Source organism: Tursiops truncatus, chromosome 1 (genome assembly GCF_011762595.2).
Source record: "Tursiops truncatus isolate mTurTru1 chromosome 1, mTurTru1.mat.Y, whole genome shotgun sequence".
In the NCBI taxonomy this organism is placed as follows: Eukaryota; Metazoa; Chordata; class Mammalia; order Artiodactyla; family Delphinidae; genus Tursiops; species Tursiops truncatus.
In genome coordinates, this window is record NC_047034.1 from 22,001,858 (window position 1) to 22,019,000 (window position 17,143).

The 17,143-nt window shown below is 49.0% G+C and overlaps 1 protein-coding gene across 2 annotated transcripts in view; it reads left to right on the forward strand.

The window, feature by feature from the left end:
- CNIH3 (cornichon family AMPA receptor auxiliary protein 3) overlaps positions 1 to 15,988 on the forward strand; it is a 283,620-nt gene extending 267,632 nt beyond the window's left edge. Inside the window, exons 4-6 of one of the 2 annotated variants that reach the window (XM_033851151.2) lie at positions 2,102 to 2,214; positions 6,357 to 6,500; positions 10,629 to 15,988. In XM_033851151.2, coding sequence (XP_033707042.1) covers positions 2,102 to 2,214; positions 6,357 to 6,500; positions 10,629 to 10,656 — 285 coding nt within the window. In that variant the 3' untranslated portion in view covers positions 10,657 to 15,988. Of the gene's footprint in view, positions 1 to 2,101; positions 2,215 to 2,770; positions 3,067 to 6,356; positions 6,501 to 10,628 lie in introns of those variants that run through there. The other variant, XM_033851152.2, reaches the window with a different exon arrangement.
- The last annotated feature ends 1,155 nt before the right edge of the window (positions 15,989 to 17,143 follow it).

Consider the following 17,143-nt stretch of genomic DNA (forward strand, 5'->3'; position numbering starts at 1 on the left):
TGGCAGGCTGAGAACAGGGGCTTTCTCTTCGAATGGGAGGAGGTAAGGTGGTGTCTTGGCTGGCCGCAGATGGGGTTGGAAAGGATGGCTGCAAGGTCCTGTGAGGAGAAATGTTGAGACGTACCCCCTCCTACCAGGTCGTTGAGGCTCACGGGCTAGCTGTGCCGGTTCACCCACTGAGGCCACTGTCTCTGGACCGCTGGCTCTTGTACGTTGATTCCAGGGTTATTGCCCGAGAATTCTAAGAGGCAGGCCAATGCAATTCATTCTTCACTGGACTTGAGAATGAAGAAGATGCCACTTAGTTACAAAATGCATTTCTTAACACCTGTGCCTCTGCATGTATTTATTTCAAATGTGTGTCCCCCACTGTATTTCCCATCTGGGGCGGTTAGCTCATCTGACTAAAGTGAGAGATGAATGAGACCAAAGTCATGTTCTTTCCCCAAATAGAAGAGTTCAAGGCAGTTTGTTTTCCCCCCAGAGAAATCTTGGTTTGTGACCACAGGCTGCATCCCTAATGCCAGCCAACCATGCTCCAAACGTATGCACTTGGTCAGTTCAATTCATTTTATCAAATACTTGTTCAGTCTCTGCTAAGTACAAAAAAGCACTTTGCAAATGGAGATGAGAAAAGAATAGAGTTTGGCCAAGGTGGCTCATAGACTAGGGGTAGATCCGTGTGTGTCGAGAGGTAGGAAAGAAGGTAATGACTCCATCGTGGACAGGTTATGGGAAGTCCCCCTGAGTGAGGGTCGGAAAGCATGCTGTGGGGCTGCAGGGTGGGGTGAGGTGAGGTGGGGTAGGATGGGCTGAGCTTCCATTAGAAAGTGCTGTTTGAGATGGGCCTTGAAGGATGGTTAGAATTTGCTAGACGGAGCGAAGCATTCAGCGTGGTCTAAACCAGTACTGGTCCACGGCCTGTTAGGAACCGGGCCACACAGCAGGAGGTGAGCGGTGGGCGAGTGAGCGGAAGCGTCATCTGCCGCTCCCCAGCGCTCGCGTTAGCGCCTGAACCATCCCCCCATGGAAAATTGTCTTCCATGAAACTGGTCCCTGGTGCCAAAAAGGTTGGGGACCGCTGGTCTAAATGACACACAGAGGCTATCCCCCCATATATATTTGAATATGTATATACACATAATGAATATATATATTAACTTAATTCATTAAATATTAACTATTAATGAAATAACTAATTCATTAACTATTCATTCATTAAATATTTATTCCTATATGATTGGGAAAGATGGTACCTTAATATCTCTATTTTGGGGTTTCCTTGTTACTGGCCCGGGGACCAAATTTCTCCTTTACAGTCATTTTGATTTTTGTTACAACTTTGATTTCTGTTAAGATGTAAACACCCTTGGGGGTGGGTTCACAATCACGCTGAGCTCTTTTTACACCAGTGCAGGTAGATTGGCCTCACGGAGCTTAGTCTTCCTGTTGGTTGCCTTCCACTATCTGACCCTTCTTGGTCTGGGCTGGTTTCTTTCCCCTTCCTCCAGAGGCTAAACTTTCCCTCTTTTGTCATATACTACATGTTCTTACTCTTGGATTCCTCTTCATCCGCGCAGCATCAAGAAAAATGCTGTTTCTCACTTTTTTCCCAACGCTCCTGTGTTTGAACAGTATATACATATTTCCTTTAGGTTTGTGAGTTTCTATAGGAGGATGCACAGGGCCTAGGAGAACACGAGCAGGGCAGTTATAGAGTCACTAGAAAGTCTATCAGTATTTCTTCCAGTGGGTCCTGCCTTGGGCCAGACGTCACAGGGGCTGGATGGCCTCTTCCGCTCTTCCCACCTGTGGTCATCCACAGGTGACCCCCTGAAGCAAGTGCCCTGTTCTGGTAAGTAGGGTGCTGAGGGCCTGTGTCCTTTTTGGGTATGAAGCATGGCTCCGGTACCTCAAAGAGGAGAACTTACCAGAGACGGGTCACAGTCCAGGGGCAGTGACTCTGTGATGCTGCGGGAAGGACCTCTGTGTCACCAGCATGTCCGAGGAAGTGTCCAGGCAGGCGGACGTCAGCCGCTATAGATGCAGGAGTGACTTTTCCTCCCTCTAACGCAGGCCTGTGTCTCTGCTCCCTCTTCAGCTGGTGCTGCCGGAATACTCCATCCACAGCCTCTTCTGCATCATGTTCCTGTGCGCTCAGGAGTGGCTCACCCTGGGGCTGAATGTCCCTCTACTTTTCTATCACTTCTGGAGGTAAGTCTGCTTGGGACTGCCCTGTCCTTCCCCTTTTCTGCTTGGTCAGCCTGCCCTCCAGAGACGATGTCCCCCCAGATGGACCGGCCACTTAGTGCCTTCCTCTCGTCCCTTCCCTTGGTGACCCTTTCCTCAAAGCCTTCTTTGCAAGCTGCCCTCAGACAATAATTCAGTGAGGGAAGGCCCTTCCTGTAGGTTCCACTAACCACAGCCTCAGCTCTCACAGATCAGCGTTAAAGGCAGCTAGAGCATTATTCACAATAGCCGCAGAGAGGAAACCACCCAAATGTTCATCAGAAGATGAATGGATAAACACAATGTGGTATATCCTTTCGATGGAGTCTTATTGGGCAATAAAAAGCAATAAAGTATTGATACACACTACAACATGGGTGAAGCCTGAAAAAATTACAAGTGAAAGAAGCAAGTCACAAAAGACCATTTATAGGCAAAGTCCAGAATAGGCCAATCTATAGAGACAGAAAGTAGATTGGTGATTGCTAGGGGCTGGAAGGGAGAGGGCGTGAGGTGCGACTACACTGTTTTCTTTTGAAAGGGGTGAAGATGTTCTGAAATTGGATACTGGTGGTGGTTCTACAACTCTCATGAATATACGAAAAACTGCTGAATTGTATACTTTTAAAAGGTGAATTTTTTTGACAGATGAATTATATCTTAATAAAAGTAGCCCACCTACCATATGGGCTGGATTTTCTGGGACCGTTCTGATTTTAAATCTCTTCCCTGCTAAGACCGTGCATCAGATCATGTGATTTAGGTAAAAGAGAGTCGCCATGTGGGTATATAGGAGGCAGGGAGGGGGAATACGAAAGTAGTCAAGAATGCAGATGTGCAAATAAGATAACCACACTTTCCCTTCATCCCCCAAATATTTAATCATTGTGAGTACAGCATACAATATAGCCTGTATTTAGTCACATCTAGAACATTCACCCCTTCATTCAGCAAACATATGGAACACACACTACGTGCCAGACATTACGGGGGATTCCAAGATGAATGTAAAATAATACCGTTACCCCCAAGGAACATATACCCTAGTGGTAGAGGGAAATCGATTCTTACCAGATATATAAGGAACATAGGTAGGAGTGTAGAGAAATGGAAGTGTGACACTGGGGAATCTGGAGAACCACATTCGAGGTTAAGGGACTGGCCTGCTCAGATGTAAGAAAGCACCTGGTGTGTCTGGGGAACAGTGATTGCTCCGTGTGCTTGGATGTGGGGTTCTCAGATAGAAGGGAGCAGAGATGGGGTTGACAGCTGGGGATCAGGTAAGGAGGGTCTGAAATGATTTGATAGAAAGTTGGAGTTAATTTATTCTGTAGGAGAGGGATACCGCTCAGAAGTTTTGAGGAGGAAAGTGGCAGTGCCTGATCCGAGTTTTAGGAAGGTGACCCTCACAGCCGTGGGAAGGCTGGGTTGGAGGGTGAAACTTTGAGGACGAAATCCAGTTAGGAAGTTCTGGGGAAATTCCAGGTGGAGAGACTGGAGGCTTGACGTTGGAAGTTGGAATGGAGAGAGAAGGAGAAGGTTTGGAGAGGTAAACTGGACATGCCTTGGCCAGTAATTGGATGCAGGAGGTGAGGGAGAGGGAGTGTCTAGGCTGGGTGGCTGGGAGGTGACCAAGAGCGGGACGCAGGTTGAGGGAGGAAATAAGACGATTCAGTTACATAACAAAGTCCTTCTCTGTAAAGGTAACCTAAAATCTGAATTTAGAGAGAAGTCAAATAGAAACATAATGCTGTTGAAATGTATCGCCTACCCACTCAGAGACTTTCCACGCCTACCTCCTCTGGTATCCACCACAAACGGGTGCTTTGGGGTTGCCTCTCCCTGTTTCACACACAGGTTACAAAGACTCACAAAGGTTACGTCGTGGCCCAGAATCACTCAGCTGGGATATCGCAGGGCCACCTCTCTGTGGATTGCAGGCCGTGTCCTTGTCACCTAGGGGCTGGCTCTTCTCCTTCTAAAATGAATTTATCCCGAGGTCCTTCAAATAGTGTGTTGTCAATCCAAGGTATCAGAAATGTGGTTAATTTACAAAACTTTGATTGGTACACTGCTTCTTAGGGCTATCACTCCTCCAAAAGGGAGGGCAGGAGAGCCAGCCGTGTCCTTAAACTTGGAACGTTTCCGTGTAAAAGAAGGGAGTGACTGCAGTCTCCTTGCCAGTGGGGAGCTCGTCTTACTTTTTTGAATCCCTGACAGGGTCTAGCCTAGTTCTGGTAATTTGTTAAGTACTCAGAAAATGAAAGAAAAAGGAGTGAGGAGGGCAAATGTCCTTTAAAAAATAAGAGTCCCGATTTCCCTGGTGGTCCAGTGGTTAAGACTCAGCGCTTCTACTGCAGGGGGCACGGGTTCAATCCCTGGTCTGAATGCTGCGCGGTGAGGCCACAAAAAAAAGAAGAAGAAAAGAAAAAATAAAAATCAGAGTCCTTGAAACCCCTCTATTTCATTTCCGCTTTCCCCTCCTTTCCAAAGGTCCAGCCGAGCGATGTTTCTAGTGCAGATAAAGCCCCCTCTGCCCTAGCTCCCAGTTTGTTTAAGTACAAGTAGAACCTCAGAACTTTTGTTCAGTACCTGTTCTTTGAGATTTTTTGGACCCATCACCTCACACAATTGTCACAACAGCCCTTTGGAGTAGGCAGTTTCAGTCCCATATTGCAGATGAGAAAGTTGAGGCTCAGAGAGGTTAACAGTTGACGTGAGGAATCTCAGTCTGGTGACGGGTGGGCCTCAGGGCCCTGGCTCTGTCCACTGGGCCACTCAGCCACCCTGCCACCCCTTCCTCCACTTAATGAGGCCTCCTGGGAACAAGGCCACAGCAAAAGCAAATAGGTTCTGAAATCTGCTCCTGGGCAGAGGAGAGGTGAGTGGCCTGGAGGGCTGAGACCTGGCAGATGTCATTGAATCTGGCTTGCGGTTTCCTCTCTGCATAGCGTGGATGACAGATAATGTCAGTGCAATCCTTTGAAGCAGATGAAGAGGGATCTGAAATACCAGCTCTGTGAGTTGCTACATTTCAGGGATGCTCTTCAAAGCCGATGTGATTAAGCCCGTCAGACCACGCGTCCGGTCCTCGCTCTCACTCGAGGATCACGGCCTGTCCCAGAGCCTCACAGGAGCCATTAATTTGCACCTGGCCTCCTGATTCCATTACCAGACTGACAAAAAGAACAGCCCGCTGCGCGATTTCAGCTGCACTTTGTTCTCTGGCTTTGAATGAGGCCCTGGGGGCAGCCATCTGGTGAGGGCCAGAGGGATGGCCTCAGGGACAGGACTTGCCTCCTACCTGACCACTTCCCAAGGTCTCACACAGCGCAGTGGGAGAGTTTCTCTCCTTCCCGAAGCAAGGCCGGTTCACGTTGAGCTGAGGTGATGCTTTGAAGAAGGCGAAGTCTGCATTCACCTCTCTCCTCCCACTGCTCTTAGGTTTACCCAGTTTCCCTCGGGGGCTGCTCTCTCTCCGCGATGGCCAATATTCTGTTCGCTGTGCTGGGTCCTTACATAAAGAAGAAAATGACCTGTAAACTACTCCACACTCAAGTGGGAATATGATGTCCCTCCCAGAGTATTCAGGATTCTAAAAGGGGGTCTGGGAGGAGGATAACCCAAAAGTAATTAATGTTTAATCCAGATAATTAATGTTCATGGTAGAGTTGTGGTACAGCGACACCAGGCAGCGGCTATGCAACTGACATCAACCCGCGCCTGTGCCCCTACTGGCAACGCAGATCCGTACACATTGTGGGCCTCCCTCCGCTACCCCCTCACCCCCCCAACCCACATCCCTGGAGAAAGGAGGCTCTTCCTGGTATCTCCCAGGTACCACCATGGGACACGTTTTTCTTCTGTCAGAGCAGCTGTGTGTGAGGTGTACCTGATACTGGTGGATCTGAGTATTTGGGCGTTACTACCTGCTAGAAGACCGTGGCTGAGCGACTTTTTAGCAGTGCCTGGGCTGTAATTTGGGCAGTGATTCTGGCAGAAGGCAGACAGCTGCTTAGCAGAGATTCCTCGGATTGGGAGTCTGGCATCAGGGGGACTCAGCCTAGACGACTTCAGATGTCCTGTCCCAGCCTCAGAGCCGATGATGCCGTGCGCTTTCTCTGCAGGTACTTCCACTGTCCGGCAGATAGCTCCGAATTAGCCTACGACCCGCCGGTGGTCATGAACGCAGACACCTTGAGTTACTGTCAGAAGGAGGCCTGGTGTAAGCTGGCCTTCTATCTCCTCTCCTTCTTCTACTACCTTTACTGGTGAGTTTCTGCCCCTTCTTGTGGGTTTGACTCCTGCAGCAAATGGAGAAAATTTCCGGCTTTTGCAGGTAGGAGTCCCAGCCTGTCAAGGATGCTGCCAGTCACCTAACTGGTTCAGGAGAGAGAGCTTCTGTGTAAAGAAGTGGGAGGGGTGGAAGGTCCTGCTGGAGGCCTTGCTGGCTGACAGGAACATCCTTTGGGCTACACGGTGAACGCACATTCTGCCAACCCCTCTTAGGAGATGATTGGTGAGGTGCACTTGGTGACTCCTTCCCCATGCATGGGGCACCCTGCCCCCAGCAACTCCACAGCTCAGACACTCAGGTCACCTGTGGCCCCGGATACATAGCCTCGTTGCCCCCTAGTCTGTGTGAAAGCAGTCTTGGGGACCACAACAGAGACCCCACCCCCACCCCGTGGCAGTCAATGCTTCACAAATGGGCATGTTGGGCCATTAAGTGCTTATACTTACAATTCTCCTAATATTATGTAACGCCATTCTAATTAAATAAAACATGCTGGCTTTGTAATTCTGTTTCAGGAATCTCCCCTCTTTTCACCTCTTTATTCAGAACATCCTAACTAAGCAGATAGCTATAAACAGACTGTCTCGTGGTTTGATACCCCAGACAATGTCTTTTCTGAAAATGTCTCTCCTCCTTCCTGTTCCTCTTTGGGCTCATCTCTGGGGTGTCTCACCTGTCACCTTGCTCTCCTGTCGCTACCTGCACCAGACCATGCTATCTCCAGGTACCCCAGCACTGTCTCCAAAGTGGCCGGGCGGCCAGTAGCCGGGTGAGGAAGCGGAGGCTGGGGATGTTAGACTCCAAGGCTGCCTCGAGGTTCAGGTTAGGCTGGGGCAGCATGGGAAGCAGCTGCATTTATCCAGCATTTAAAAACGAGCCATTCTTCGAGCAAAGAGCGCGATATGTATTGCTCAGTGTATGAGCTAAAGGCTATCATTATCTGCACGTTAGCAATGAGGAAACCTCGTCCGAGACGTTAGATCATTTGCCCACGGTCACAGCTCAGAGTGACACAGTGAGAAGTCCCTCTCAGGTCCTAGCCCAAAGATTGAGCTCTTAACTGCTGGCTGTCTTAGGAAACCTCTAGAAAAGTCTTTATCGAAGTGTGGTCTTTGGACCTCCTGCATCAGAATCAGGGGTTGAGGAGGGTGTGCTTCTTAACAGTGCAGATTCCTGGGCTTAGATCTGCTGATTCCGAATTTTGGGGCCAAGCGTCACTCTGGAGTTGCTGCCTGGGTCCACCTCATCTCCCCTCTGCATCCCCAGCGTCCAGAAGACTCAGACGCCCCGAGTCTTCTCCTATAACCCTCAGGGCTGTAACCTCCTCTGGAATAATTCGGCCCTGGAGGGGATTCGGAATATTCTACCACATTCTTGTTGGAGTCAAGGGTTGGTTCAGGCTCAGGGTGACCCCTTCCCTCCTCTTCCTGGATGGACTGTCCTGGGACAATGCCTGCTTCAATTTGCAAGGAGCCTGAGGGCCTCCGAAGCCTCTCCGGAGCTTTCCGCGGTGCCCAGCAGATTGGCCCAAGTCTCCCTGATCTAAGTCTGAACTTTCTAGCAACTAAAGCTTTCTCAGGCTGCTTCCTGCCATGGGCAACCCTCACGGGCTTAGCGATTTGGCACCTCGCGCTAACAAGGAGGTTCACTTTCTTCCCCGGAGTGTGCCCAGCCTCTTTGCGGGGCTGCACACAGCTCCTCTGCTGAGTCATGGGCTGAGGGGCCTGTCCCCAGAGACAGCATTGCCCCTCCTCAAAGCCAGCAGAATAAGGGCAGTGCGTTCCCTGGCTCCTGCCCCGTTAGCCTGGGATCCTCCTTAGTCTGGGTGGAGACTGAGGCAGATCAAGCTTCCTCATTTCAGTTTTGTTGCAGCAGCTGCTGGAGCCTAAGGCGCCGGAGGGAACAGGGCCTAGGGGTCATAGGAATTTACAGATAGAGAGCTCCTCTGCTCTCTGTCTGCTGGGCTGTGGCGGCCATATTGGGGCTTCTGCCCGTTAGATGACTGTGATCTTCCTGTAACTGATGATGTTCCAGGCATTCTGTTCAGTTTGGCGCTGCCTTTAGGTTACATGTGTTAATTACTTTGTTTCCAAAACAAAATGGGTATCAATTGCTCCTCCCGCCTCAGCTGGGACCCTGGGTGGCAACCAGGGTTCTGCCTTCTTTGTTGAACCTGACGTCTTGGAGCTCTTCAGGGCTCCTCAAAGATCCTGTTTCTCCCACCTCAGGGGCTCCCAGCCCCTTAGATCCAGGCTTGTGGAGAGCCAGGACTCTCAGCCCAGGCCACTCTTATAGGGACGGAAGGGGACCCACGTGCATGGAGAGCTGCCTCTGAGCTGAGCACAATGATAGAGACTCAAGTGACAGCAGCTGGGAACCCTATAAAGGTGGGGTTGGTGTTTTACAGTTTGAGGTTCCTGAGGGGCTCCTAAGGACCTCATGGAGATTAAGAAATGTGTCCGAGGTCCTAGCGGATAGTTAGCAAAGTATCTGGCCCCGGATTCTGGGCTCTCTTCCCACTGTGCTGTGCGAAGCATCCCAGCGTCCAGCGCCACCCGCTTCTCAGGTTGCCTTGTGGACCAGGAGACGTTTGCAGGTTACATGGGATGGGGATTACTTAATACGAATACTGATGCTAATATTAAAACTAAAAATAATAGAAGCTGGTTAGTCTAGTGTGGATTCTGCCTGCTCAATATAAAGATCTTTTCAAATCAAGGGTGTAAACCAGGATGATATTATCTGCCTACGTGGTACCACCCTCCTATCCATTTACTCTGGATCATGCCTGCGTCCCCTCCTGTTCATTTCTCTCACTCAGATTAGGTTATTTATGGTTAACTTGATGGCAGAGGCCTCAACTGTTTCATTCCCCTCTGTATCTGCAGTGCCCTGGCCAGCGCCCGGCACACAGTAGGTGCTCACTAAACCCTTGTTTGCCCTACAGCTTAGCCGTACACTCCCTCGAGGCAGGGGCTGCACACTCGCCATTGTTTCCCGGCACCAAGAATGGCGCCTGGCCCGCAGGAGGCGCTCGATAAATATTGAATGAATGAGGGAAATGAAAGTGAGTAGACAAATACAGGGAAGCTGCGTGTTACAGTGGAAAGAGCACTGGCTTTGGTGTTGGGACGTGGCTCCTAGCCTTGCTGTGTGACCTTGAGCAATCCACTTTTCAGCTGACCCCCGTACTTCCCCATGTGGAATAAGACCCCTCTAGCGCCAGGCCTGGCCAGTGAGGCTCTGTGTCCATGAGGTGCATCAAGTTCTCAAAGGCAGAACTTCAGCTACTCAGGGGGGCTTGTCCGGGCTTTGCAGCTGGAGAGGTTTAGAAGTAAAACACTTTAGTTTCTCGCCTTTGGTTTTGTTTCTTATATTATCCTTTCTTCTCTCTATATTGTGAAAAGGTGGTTGTTTTTCTTTCTGCCAAATGGATAGAGTGTATATTTTGGTGTGGAACATTCTTCATTGTTGCAGAATTAGCCTGCAGCCCTTTCTAAGAGCACAGGGATGCGTGACCCCCTCCTTGGTGGTGCTGGGGCTCCACCTTAGGACACAGGCTCGTAATGCATGTTTAATGCCTGGGCTCTGTTAGAAAAAGTAGGGCCAGGGAGTTACCCAATTAAGAATTCATCCAGTTCGTGTGCCCAGAGGGCCTGTGTTCACACAAAAGACCTTACAATAGTCATGCTCATCATTTCCCTAGCACTGCCGTATCATCCACCATAATCTGGGAGCCCCTGGACACAGCCATGTGGCAGCTGGTGGCATAAAGAATCCACTGCACCCCTCCCACCCCTGGGGACCTGCCCTGCGATTGCAGGAAAGAGGAATAATGGCCACGATAATCATCCTGATGAGAATAATGATAGCAATCACATCTCTCATCCAAGGAACACAGTATGGTCTCGTAACAACGTTTAGTCCAACATTGTGGGAAGTAGTAGGGGGAAGAGTCCGGGGAGTAGACAAGATGCTCTCGTGACAGGAATGAGAAAGAAGCAAGGGGTCTGGCTTTTGGAAGGTGCCTCTTTTGAGGGCCGTCTGAGGTCTTCTGTGGACTCCCACTAATGCCTTCTTTTCCTCTTCTTTCTGCATCCAGCATGATCTACACTTTAGTGAGCTCTTAACTCAAAGACCACGCACATCCTCAGAGACTGGGATGGGAGAGGCCCGAGGCTGCGCAGTCCACTTCTGCTGGTGATGGGAGAAGGGACCAGTGTGGGGATGTGACAGACAGAGACGGGCAGACACTCTGAATCGGGAGCCGGAAGCATGCAGCAGCCAGCGGCCGAGTGTGCACGTGTTGTCACCCTGTGTGTCAGTCTTTGGCGTTCACACCCCACACTCGGGCTGTAGATCCCTTCTGAGCAGCGGGGGCACGAGGGGTGACGAAACGCGAAACCTCTTCTGAGCGAGAATTGCGGCTTCCTGAATCCACTTTATTGAATGGCTCCCTGAAGTTCACACTGCATTCCTGGGCCGTGGGCGTGGAGGCTGGATGGCTGGCAGGTGCCTGCTAAGGAACAGCGTGACCCAGGGTCAAGGCTGTATCTGTGGGACTGATTGAAGTCCTCAAGGACGTCACCGGCTACCTGAGACTCTCGTGTTTCCTCCAAGCCCTGGCCACGCCCTTCACTTCAATGGGAGGGGCCTGGAAGGTGTGCAGACTTGCCTTGGGCTATAACCAGCCCTGAGCCTGCAGGGGTGTCTATTTTCCTGCTGTGCTTTGTAAGAGCCCAGCTTAGGATGTTAGTGACATCACAAGCTGAATTTGGGACAGTACGCTGGTAAAGAGTTATGGCCAAAGTCAGGGCTTGGGGGTGGTGAGATGGGAAGCGGGGAATCATAGGAAAAAATGATTTTTTAAAACACTGATGACATGTTCAAGGTGTTATTTCTTCACCACCACAAACTGTATTCTTCTGTTGTCATCCCAAACTATCACAGAGTCGCTGAATGCAAATCAATTGGTCAACACTAGTCAAAGCTACTGACTTTTAAGGCTCCCAAAACAATTCTGAGGCCAGAAAAAGCTGGAGTGGCAGCTCTGTACTGTGGGCATCCGGCAGCCGAGAAGTGAGACGACATAATTACAGCTTCATTTATGATGCTGCATCATTCGTGCTGTTCGGTTCAACACAAGGACATTAGCTCATTTAGAATTTTCCGTTCGACGTTCTCTCCTTTTTGGGTAGGAGTTGTACTCGGGGGTTGTAAATAATGACAAGGCTGAGATTTTTATTATGTTTAAATTGGGCACCATGAGTCTGACCTTATTCCCCAAACTTCCCTTCTTTTCTTCTGTCTAACATACACAGGCTATTTATACATATACCAGCTTCCACCTGAAGTCCGTGACTCAGGTTGATGAACGGTGTTTGTGTAACACATGCGCTGTGTTTAAAACGCAGCGACCGCTTGAGTGTCTCGCCTACCTGGCTGTCTCATTTAAACGCATTACAGGCTGGCTTCATCTCCATATGGATGGTAAACTGGTAGGTAGACAAAGAGAAGTTTCCAAAAAGCATTTTCCTTCTAAAACTTCTACCGAAAACAAAATGTAGACCTCTGCTCTGAGGTTGAAGGTATGGAACCGGAGGATTCAAGGCAATATTTTGGGGAGCAGGCTTCCCCTTGGCCAATACCCACCGTCCTGGCCGAGTAACTGTGGTTGTGGTGGAGAGTTTCCTTTAGGGCTGGTTGGCTCCGTCTTTGACTCCATTCCTGAGACAACCAGCCACCTTCATCCAGAGAAGCCAGCTCTGGGTTCCAGGCTGCAGGCAGCAGATCTAACCCCACTGCCATCTTGAAAATGCAACTGAAGTCAGAGGGTAAACGGTCCATGTTAATTCTCACCACGGAGCTGTTGTTTGTTTTTATACTTTGCCTCCTTCCAAAAAGATTTGAAGTGGCTTATAATAGCAGGCACAAGTATGCAAAGACTGTTAAAATGGAAATAGGAAATCCAAACTTAAAAAGGAGGACACAGAGATACTGACTTCCTGAGGTACTCTATTTACTGGGAATTGAGCATTAAATTTGATATCATTTCTCTTAACAGTAAATAATAGCAATTCACATTTACACAGCGCTTTTCAGATTGCTTTTGTATCTCATTTGACTTTCCTCACCATCCTGTGAAGTTGATACTATTCTTTTTCTCATTTTCTAAGTGAGGAAGCTGAGGTTCAGAGAGGGTAAGTGACTTACCTATAGTCACACAGCAGTCCCAGACCTGCCTTTGAACCCAGATTGTCTGACCTTAAAAACCCCGTGTTCTTCCGTTTTAAACAGAGCATACGTGTTACACAAACACCATTCATAGACCTGAGTCACAGACTTCATATGGAAGCTGGTACACTGAAGAGCTGACAAAGTAGCTTAGGGTTCTGTTAAGGTTTGATTAGCATTAACTTTTTGAGAGAAAGAGAGTATTTTAAAAAGAGAGTTATAGGGGGCTTCCCTGGTGGCGCAGTGGTTGAGAGTCCGCCTGCCGATGCAGGGGACACGGGTTCGTGCCCCAGTCCGGGAAGATCCCACATGCCGCGGAGCGGCTGGGCCCGTGAGCCATGGCCGCTGAGCCTGCGCGTCCGGAGCCTGTGCTCCGCAACGGGAGAGGCCACAACAGTGAGGGGCCCGTGAACCCCAAAAAAAAAAAAAAAAAAAAAAAGAGAGTTATAGAGAAAGTATATCTTCCTTCAGGTGCTAGCCTCAGTCTTGCTTTATTGTGGGAGATTCTTCTCTAAGGCAGTCCTCTAAAAGCTTTAAAGGTGTCAAGTGTCTCTTGGGCAGTTCTTATGTTTATGACAGAGAAACATCCAAATATTTCTCTCCCACGAGTTGTGACTGGGAGATAATTCCAGTGGTTGTTGGGAGTTTGAGCCAATTTTCAATTGCTGGGAGAAGCTAATTATGATGATAAGAATCAGAGTAATACGCACAGTTGGTGGAGCCGTGTTATGTACCAGGATTTATGCCAGGACCTCTTCCAACTCTCACACTGATCCTACAAGGCAGGTTGCATATTCTCACCCCCAATTTACAGGTCAGAAAAACAGGGAGGCTTGGGACGGATGAGTCTTCCCTGGGTGGATCAGCCAGACCAGAGCTCGAGGCTACAAATAAATGGCCAAATAATAACAATAGCTAAAATTGAGGTGTTGAGCATTATTCTATATGTTTTGTGTGCTTTTGTCTGATCCTCATAACAATACCATGACGTCGATATTATCTCCACTTTATAGATGAAGAAAGTCCCGGAATATGAGTTACTTGCAGAGACCCAGAGCTAGTAAGGGGTGCGTATATAGCTACAGCTGGAATTTAACCCCAGGTCTGCCTCTTCACACATAAATTTTTCCTTCTTGGATATCTTTGTTGCTCACTGTTTGTCCCACAGAAATGACCGAAGGGAGGAAGGGGAGTGAAGCAGGAGATACAGCACGCTGGATAAATCACAAAGTGAATATTACCCTTGGGTGATGGAGAGCTCATCCTACCAAGCATGTATGTGGGCATCAAGGAAGCGGGGGGGCACACACATTATGTGAGGGTGGCACTGGTGGCCTGGTTCCCATTGCCTTAGGGAGGCAGAGTGGATAGGCTTGGCATGACTGTGCCCAAAGGGTCAGAGCAGAATGGGGGGGGGAGCTAAATTTACTTTTCACTTCATTAATGAAGTGAACGATGGTACCCACTGTTCTGACTTGCTGTAAAGATTAAATGAGTTCACATTTGCAGAGAACTTAGAAGAGCGCCCTCACATGGTAAGCACTGACTCTTTGTAGTAGGTGAACCTTCCTCGCTATCCTTATTCTGCCTGGTGCCCACCCAGGGCAAGGTCCTCTGTTGGGAGGGAAGTCACCTGGCCATGTGGGAAGGGAGTGAAGACCCTGGACCCTGCCACCCTCCTCATGTTTTCATCTGTAGTGTCCTGAGTGAAGGTCATGCTGGGACATGACACCTCTTTTCAATGCCATGTTCTCTGGCCAATCATGATAACAACTGCTGTTGAGTACTCGCCCTATGCCTGGTGCTGTACAAAGCACTTGACTTGCAAGGTCTCATTTAATCCCCACAGCGATGCTATGAGGTAGGCACTCTTCCTGTCTCCAATGTATAGTTGAAAAACTAAAGCTTATAGAGGTTAAACAAATGAGCAAATGTCACAATTCCTAGGAAGTCATGGAGCCTAGACTCCAGCCGAAGTCTAGCCTAGACTCCAGCCGAAGTCTAGCCTTGACTATTTGTTCATTCCTGCAAGGGAGGGCAATGGGATGTGAGAAAGAGGAGAAAAGGGGACAGAGAAGGGAGAACAGGAGGGGCACTGCCGGGAAGTGTGCGTTTGCTCACCTCACAGGTTTCACAGCCAGCAAGCCCCCGTAAATGACTTGGTAATCAGAAGCATTTGTGCCATGGGATCTTGTACAAGTTTCTTAAACTTTCTGAGACTCAGCTTTCCCATCTGTAAAATGGGAGGTAATAATACCTCCATTTGAGTGAGGTTGTGATAAAGTGATTATGGACATAGAGTTTGTACAGAGAGCCTGTCTCATACTGGATGCTCAGTAGATCTTGGTCCTTAGAGCTCTGTCTACTTCCCCTCCCTTCACAGAGTTGAAGGGATGATTATGTCGCATAAAATGGTAAAACGCTTCTCATAGTAGCACATGGCAAGATTCAATGAATCTTAGCTTCCTTCCTCCCCTCCCTCCATCCTGGGGGCGGACATGGGTAAGAGAGCTCAGCCCTCTCAAGCAAATCTCCCCTCTGCTTCCTATTTTTAGGCTTGGTAATTGCACCAATGTTGAATAAAATTGTCACGGTTATGACAGTTTTGTTCTCCTACGTAGGAGAGAATGCAGCCAACAAAATGCTTTGACAACAATTAATTGCACTCACGCTGTGTCATTGCACAGATCCATTTCATAACCTTCTCTTTTCCTGGACTTGGGCTGCTCTATTCCAAACCGTGCTCTGGTAAATGAAGTTTAGATCTCAAGGCTGCCTCTGCTGCCGAGGCTTAGGCAGAAGGCTGTCATCACTGTAGGTGTTCGAGGAGGCATCTTGGAACGTGCCCCGTGACTTGCCTCATCCAGGCAGAGGGAAGCGTGAGCCGAGCAGAGAAGTGATTCTTCAGGACACAGCCAGGCGTTTCTAGGGAAAGATGGGAAAGGTTTTTGCTTCATTCGGCCAGCATTTTCTTCCTCCTCAGCTAGTAGTGGGCTCAAGCTGGCTCATACAGGCTTAGGAGAGCCAATCATTAAATTTTGCTAAATGGGATTTTTGCACAATGGTTGTTAAACACAGCTATTATTAAAACCGGTTATGTAAGCTTACAATTATATTAATTAAATTAAAACAAAGATAACGTATAGTCGAAAGTCATCACCTCCTAATTATTTTATTACGTTTTGCTGTGATCTGTGCTCTTGAGGCTATGTCTATCGTATCTACGGTAGAAACTCTGTATAACAGTGCTCTACTGTGCACCTCCTCCCATCTTTATGTTCAGTGGTGTCCCATTAATAGCTTGAAATCGGCCATGCTGGGAGTATTTACACCACAGAAAATGGCAAATGCTACAGATGAGACCCCTCCCTCTCCTTTACCCGCCCCTTCTGGTGCTAGTTGTTAAACATTCACTAGTACACCTTGTTCACATTTACCAGTAAACACTGTTCCCAGCTCTGGCACACTGTCGGGCTACACTGGGAGCCAGTGACCAGAGTGGCACCTGGGACCAGTACCCCTGAAGGCTTGGGCACCAGAACCCACTGTTCACCACCCTGAAGGAGCCACTGCCATCGTGGCCAGAACTGCCACCCACCCACAGCAGTGATGCCAGCAGTACTGCCACTTAAGCTCTTTTTGTCCCCTAGAGGTGATAGAAAAGGAGACTTTCAGTTTTGTGCACTGTAGGCCATGAGGGCTAGGGCTTGGGCTTGGAGATGATATAAGTGCAGCACACTCTGCTGAGCGTGAACCTACTGTTATACTTTGACCCTAGACTCACTACCCTTGAATTAACTTGGGGACCATCATTCTTGCTGTAGGATGGGTCTCTTCCCAGGAGGCTTCCAGGGTCCCCATGCAGCCAGGCCCATGCCTCTAGTCTGGATGCTGGGGGAATACAGACTGCACTCTGCTATGTTCCCACCTCCTAATGTGGTCTAAGGATGAGTAAGATAAGCCTGTAAGGGGCCTGGTGCTGTGCTTTTGCACACAGTATAAACTCAGGAACCCTTGCTCTGCTCCTCCTTTCTCTGCTCGGCTTTACAGGCTGTTCACGGTATGGGTGGCCCCTCCCAGCCAGCCTACAGGGACCATTCTTCTGCATGCGCTCTCTCCTCCAAAAGCCAGTCTCCTGGTTGGGCCCCTGGTACCTCAGGGGACAGACACACAGCTTTTGGTTTAGAGACCCAACAGTCAGAGGTTGTTTTGTTTCCTGGAATGACTACCTCATGGCCAGGGAGGGAGAGTAAAATGCCATGGCAGTGTTTCTGTTCAAATGTCGTAACAGGGGTCTGAGTAGTAAACCCCATCTGTCCTTTTCAGAAATGCTTAGCACATGAGAAACGCAACATCATCTTTCTGGTAGGAATAACTTCTGAC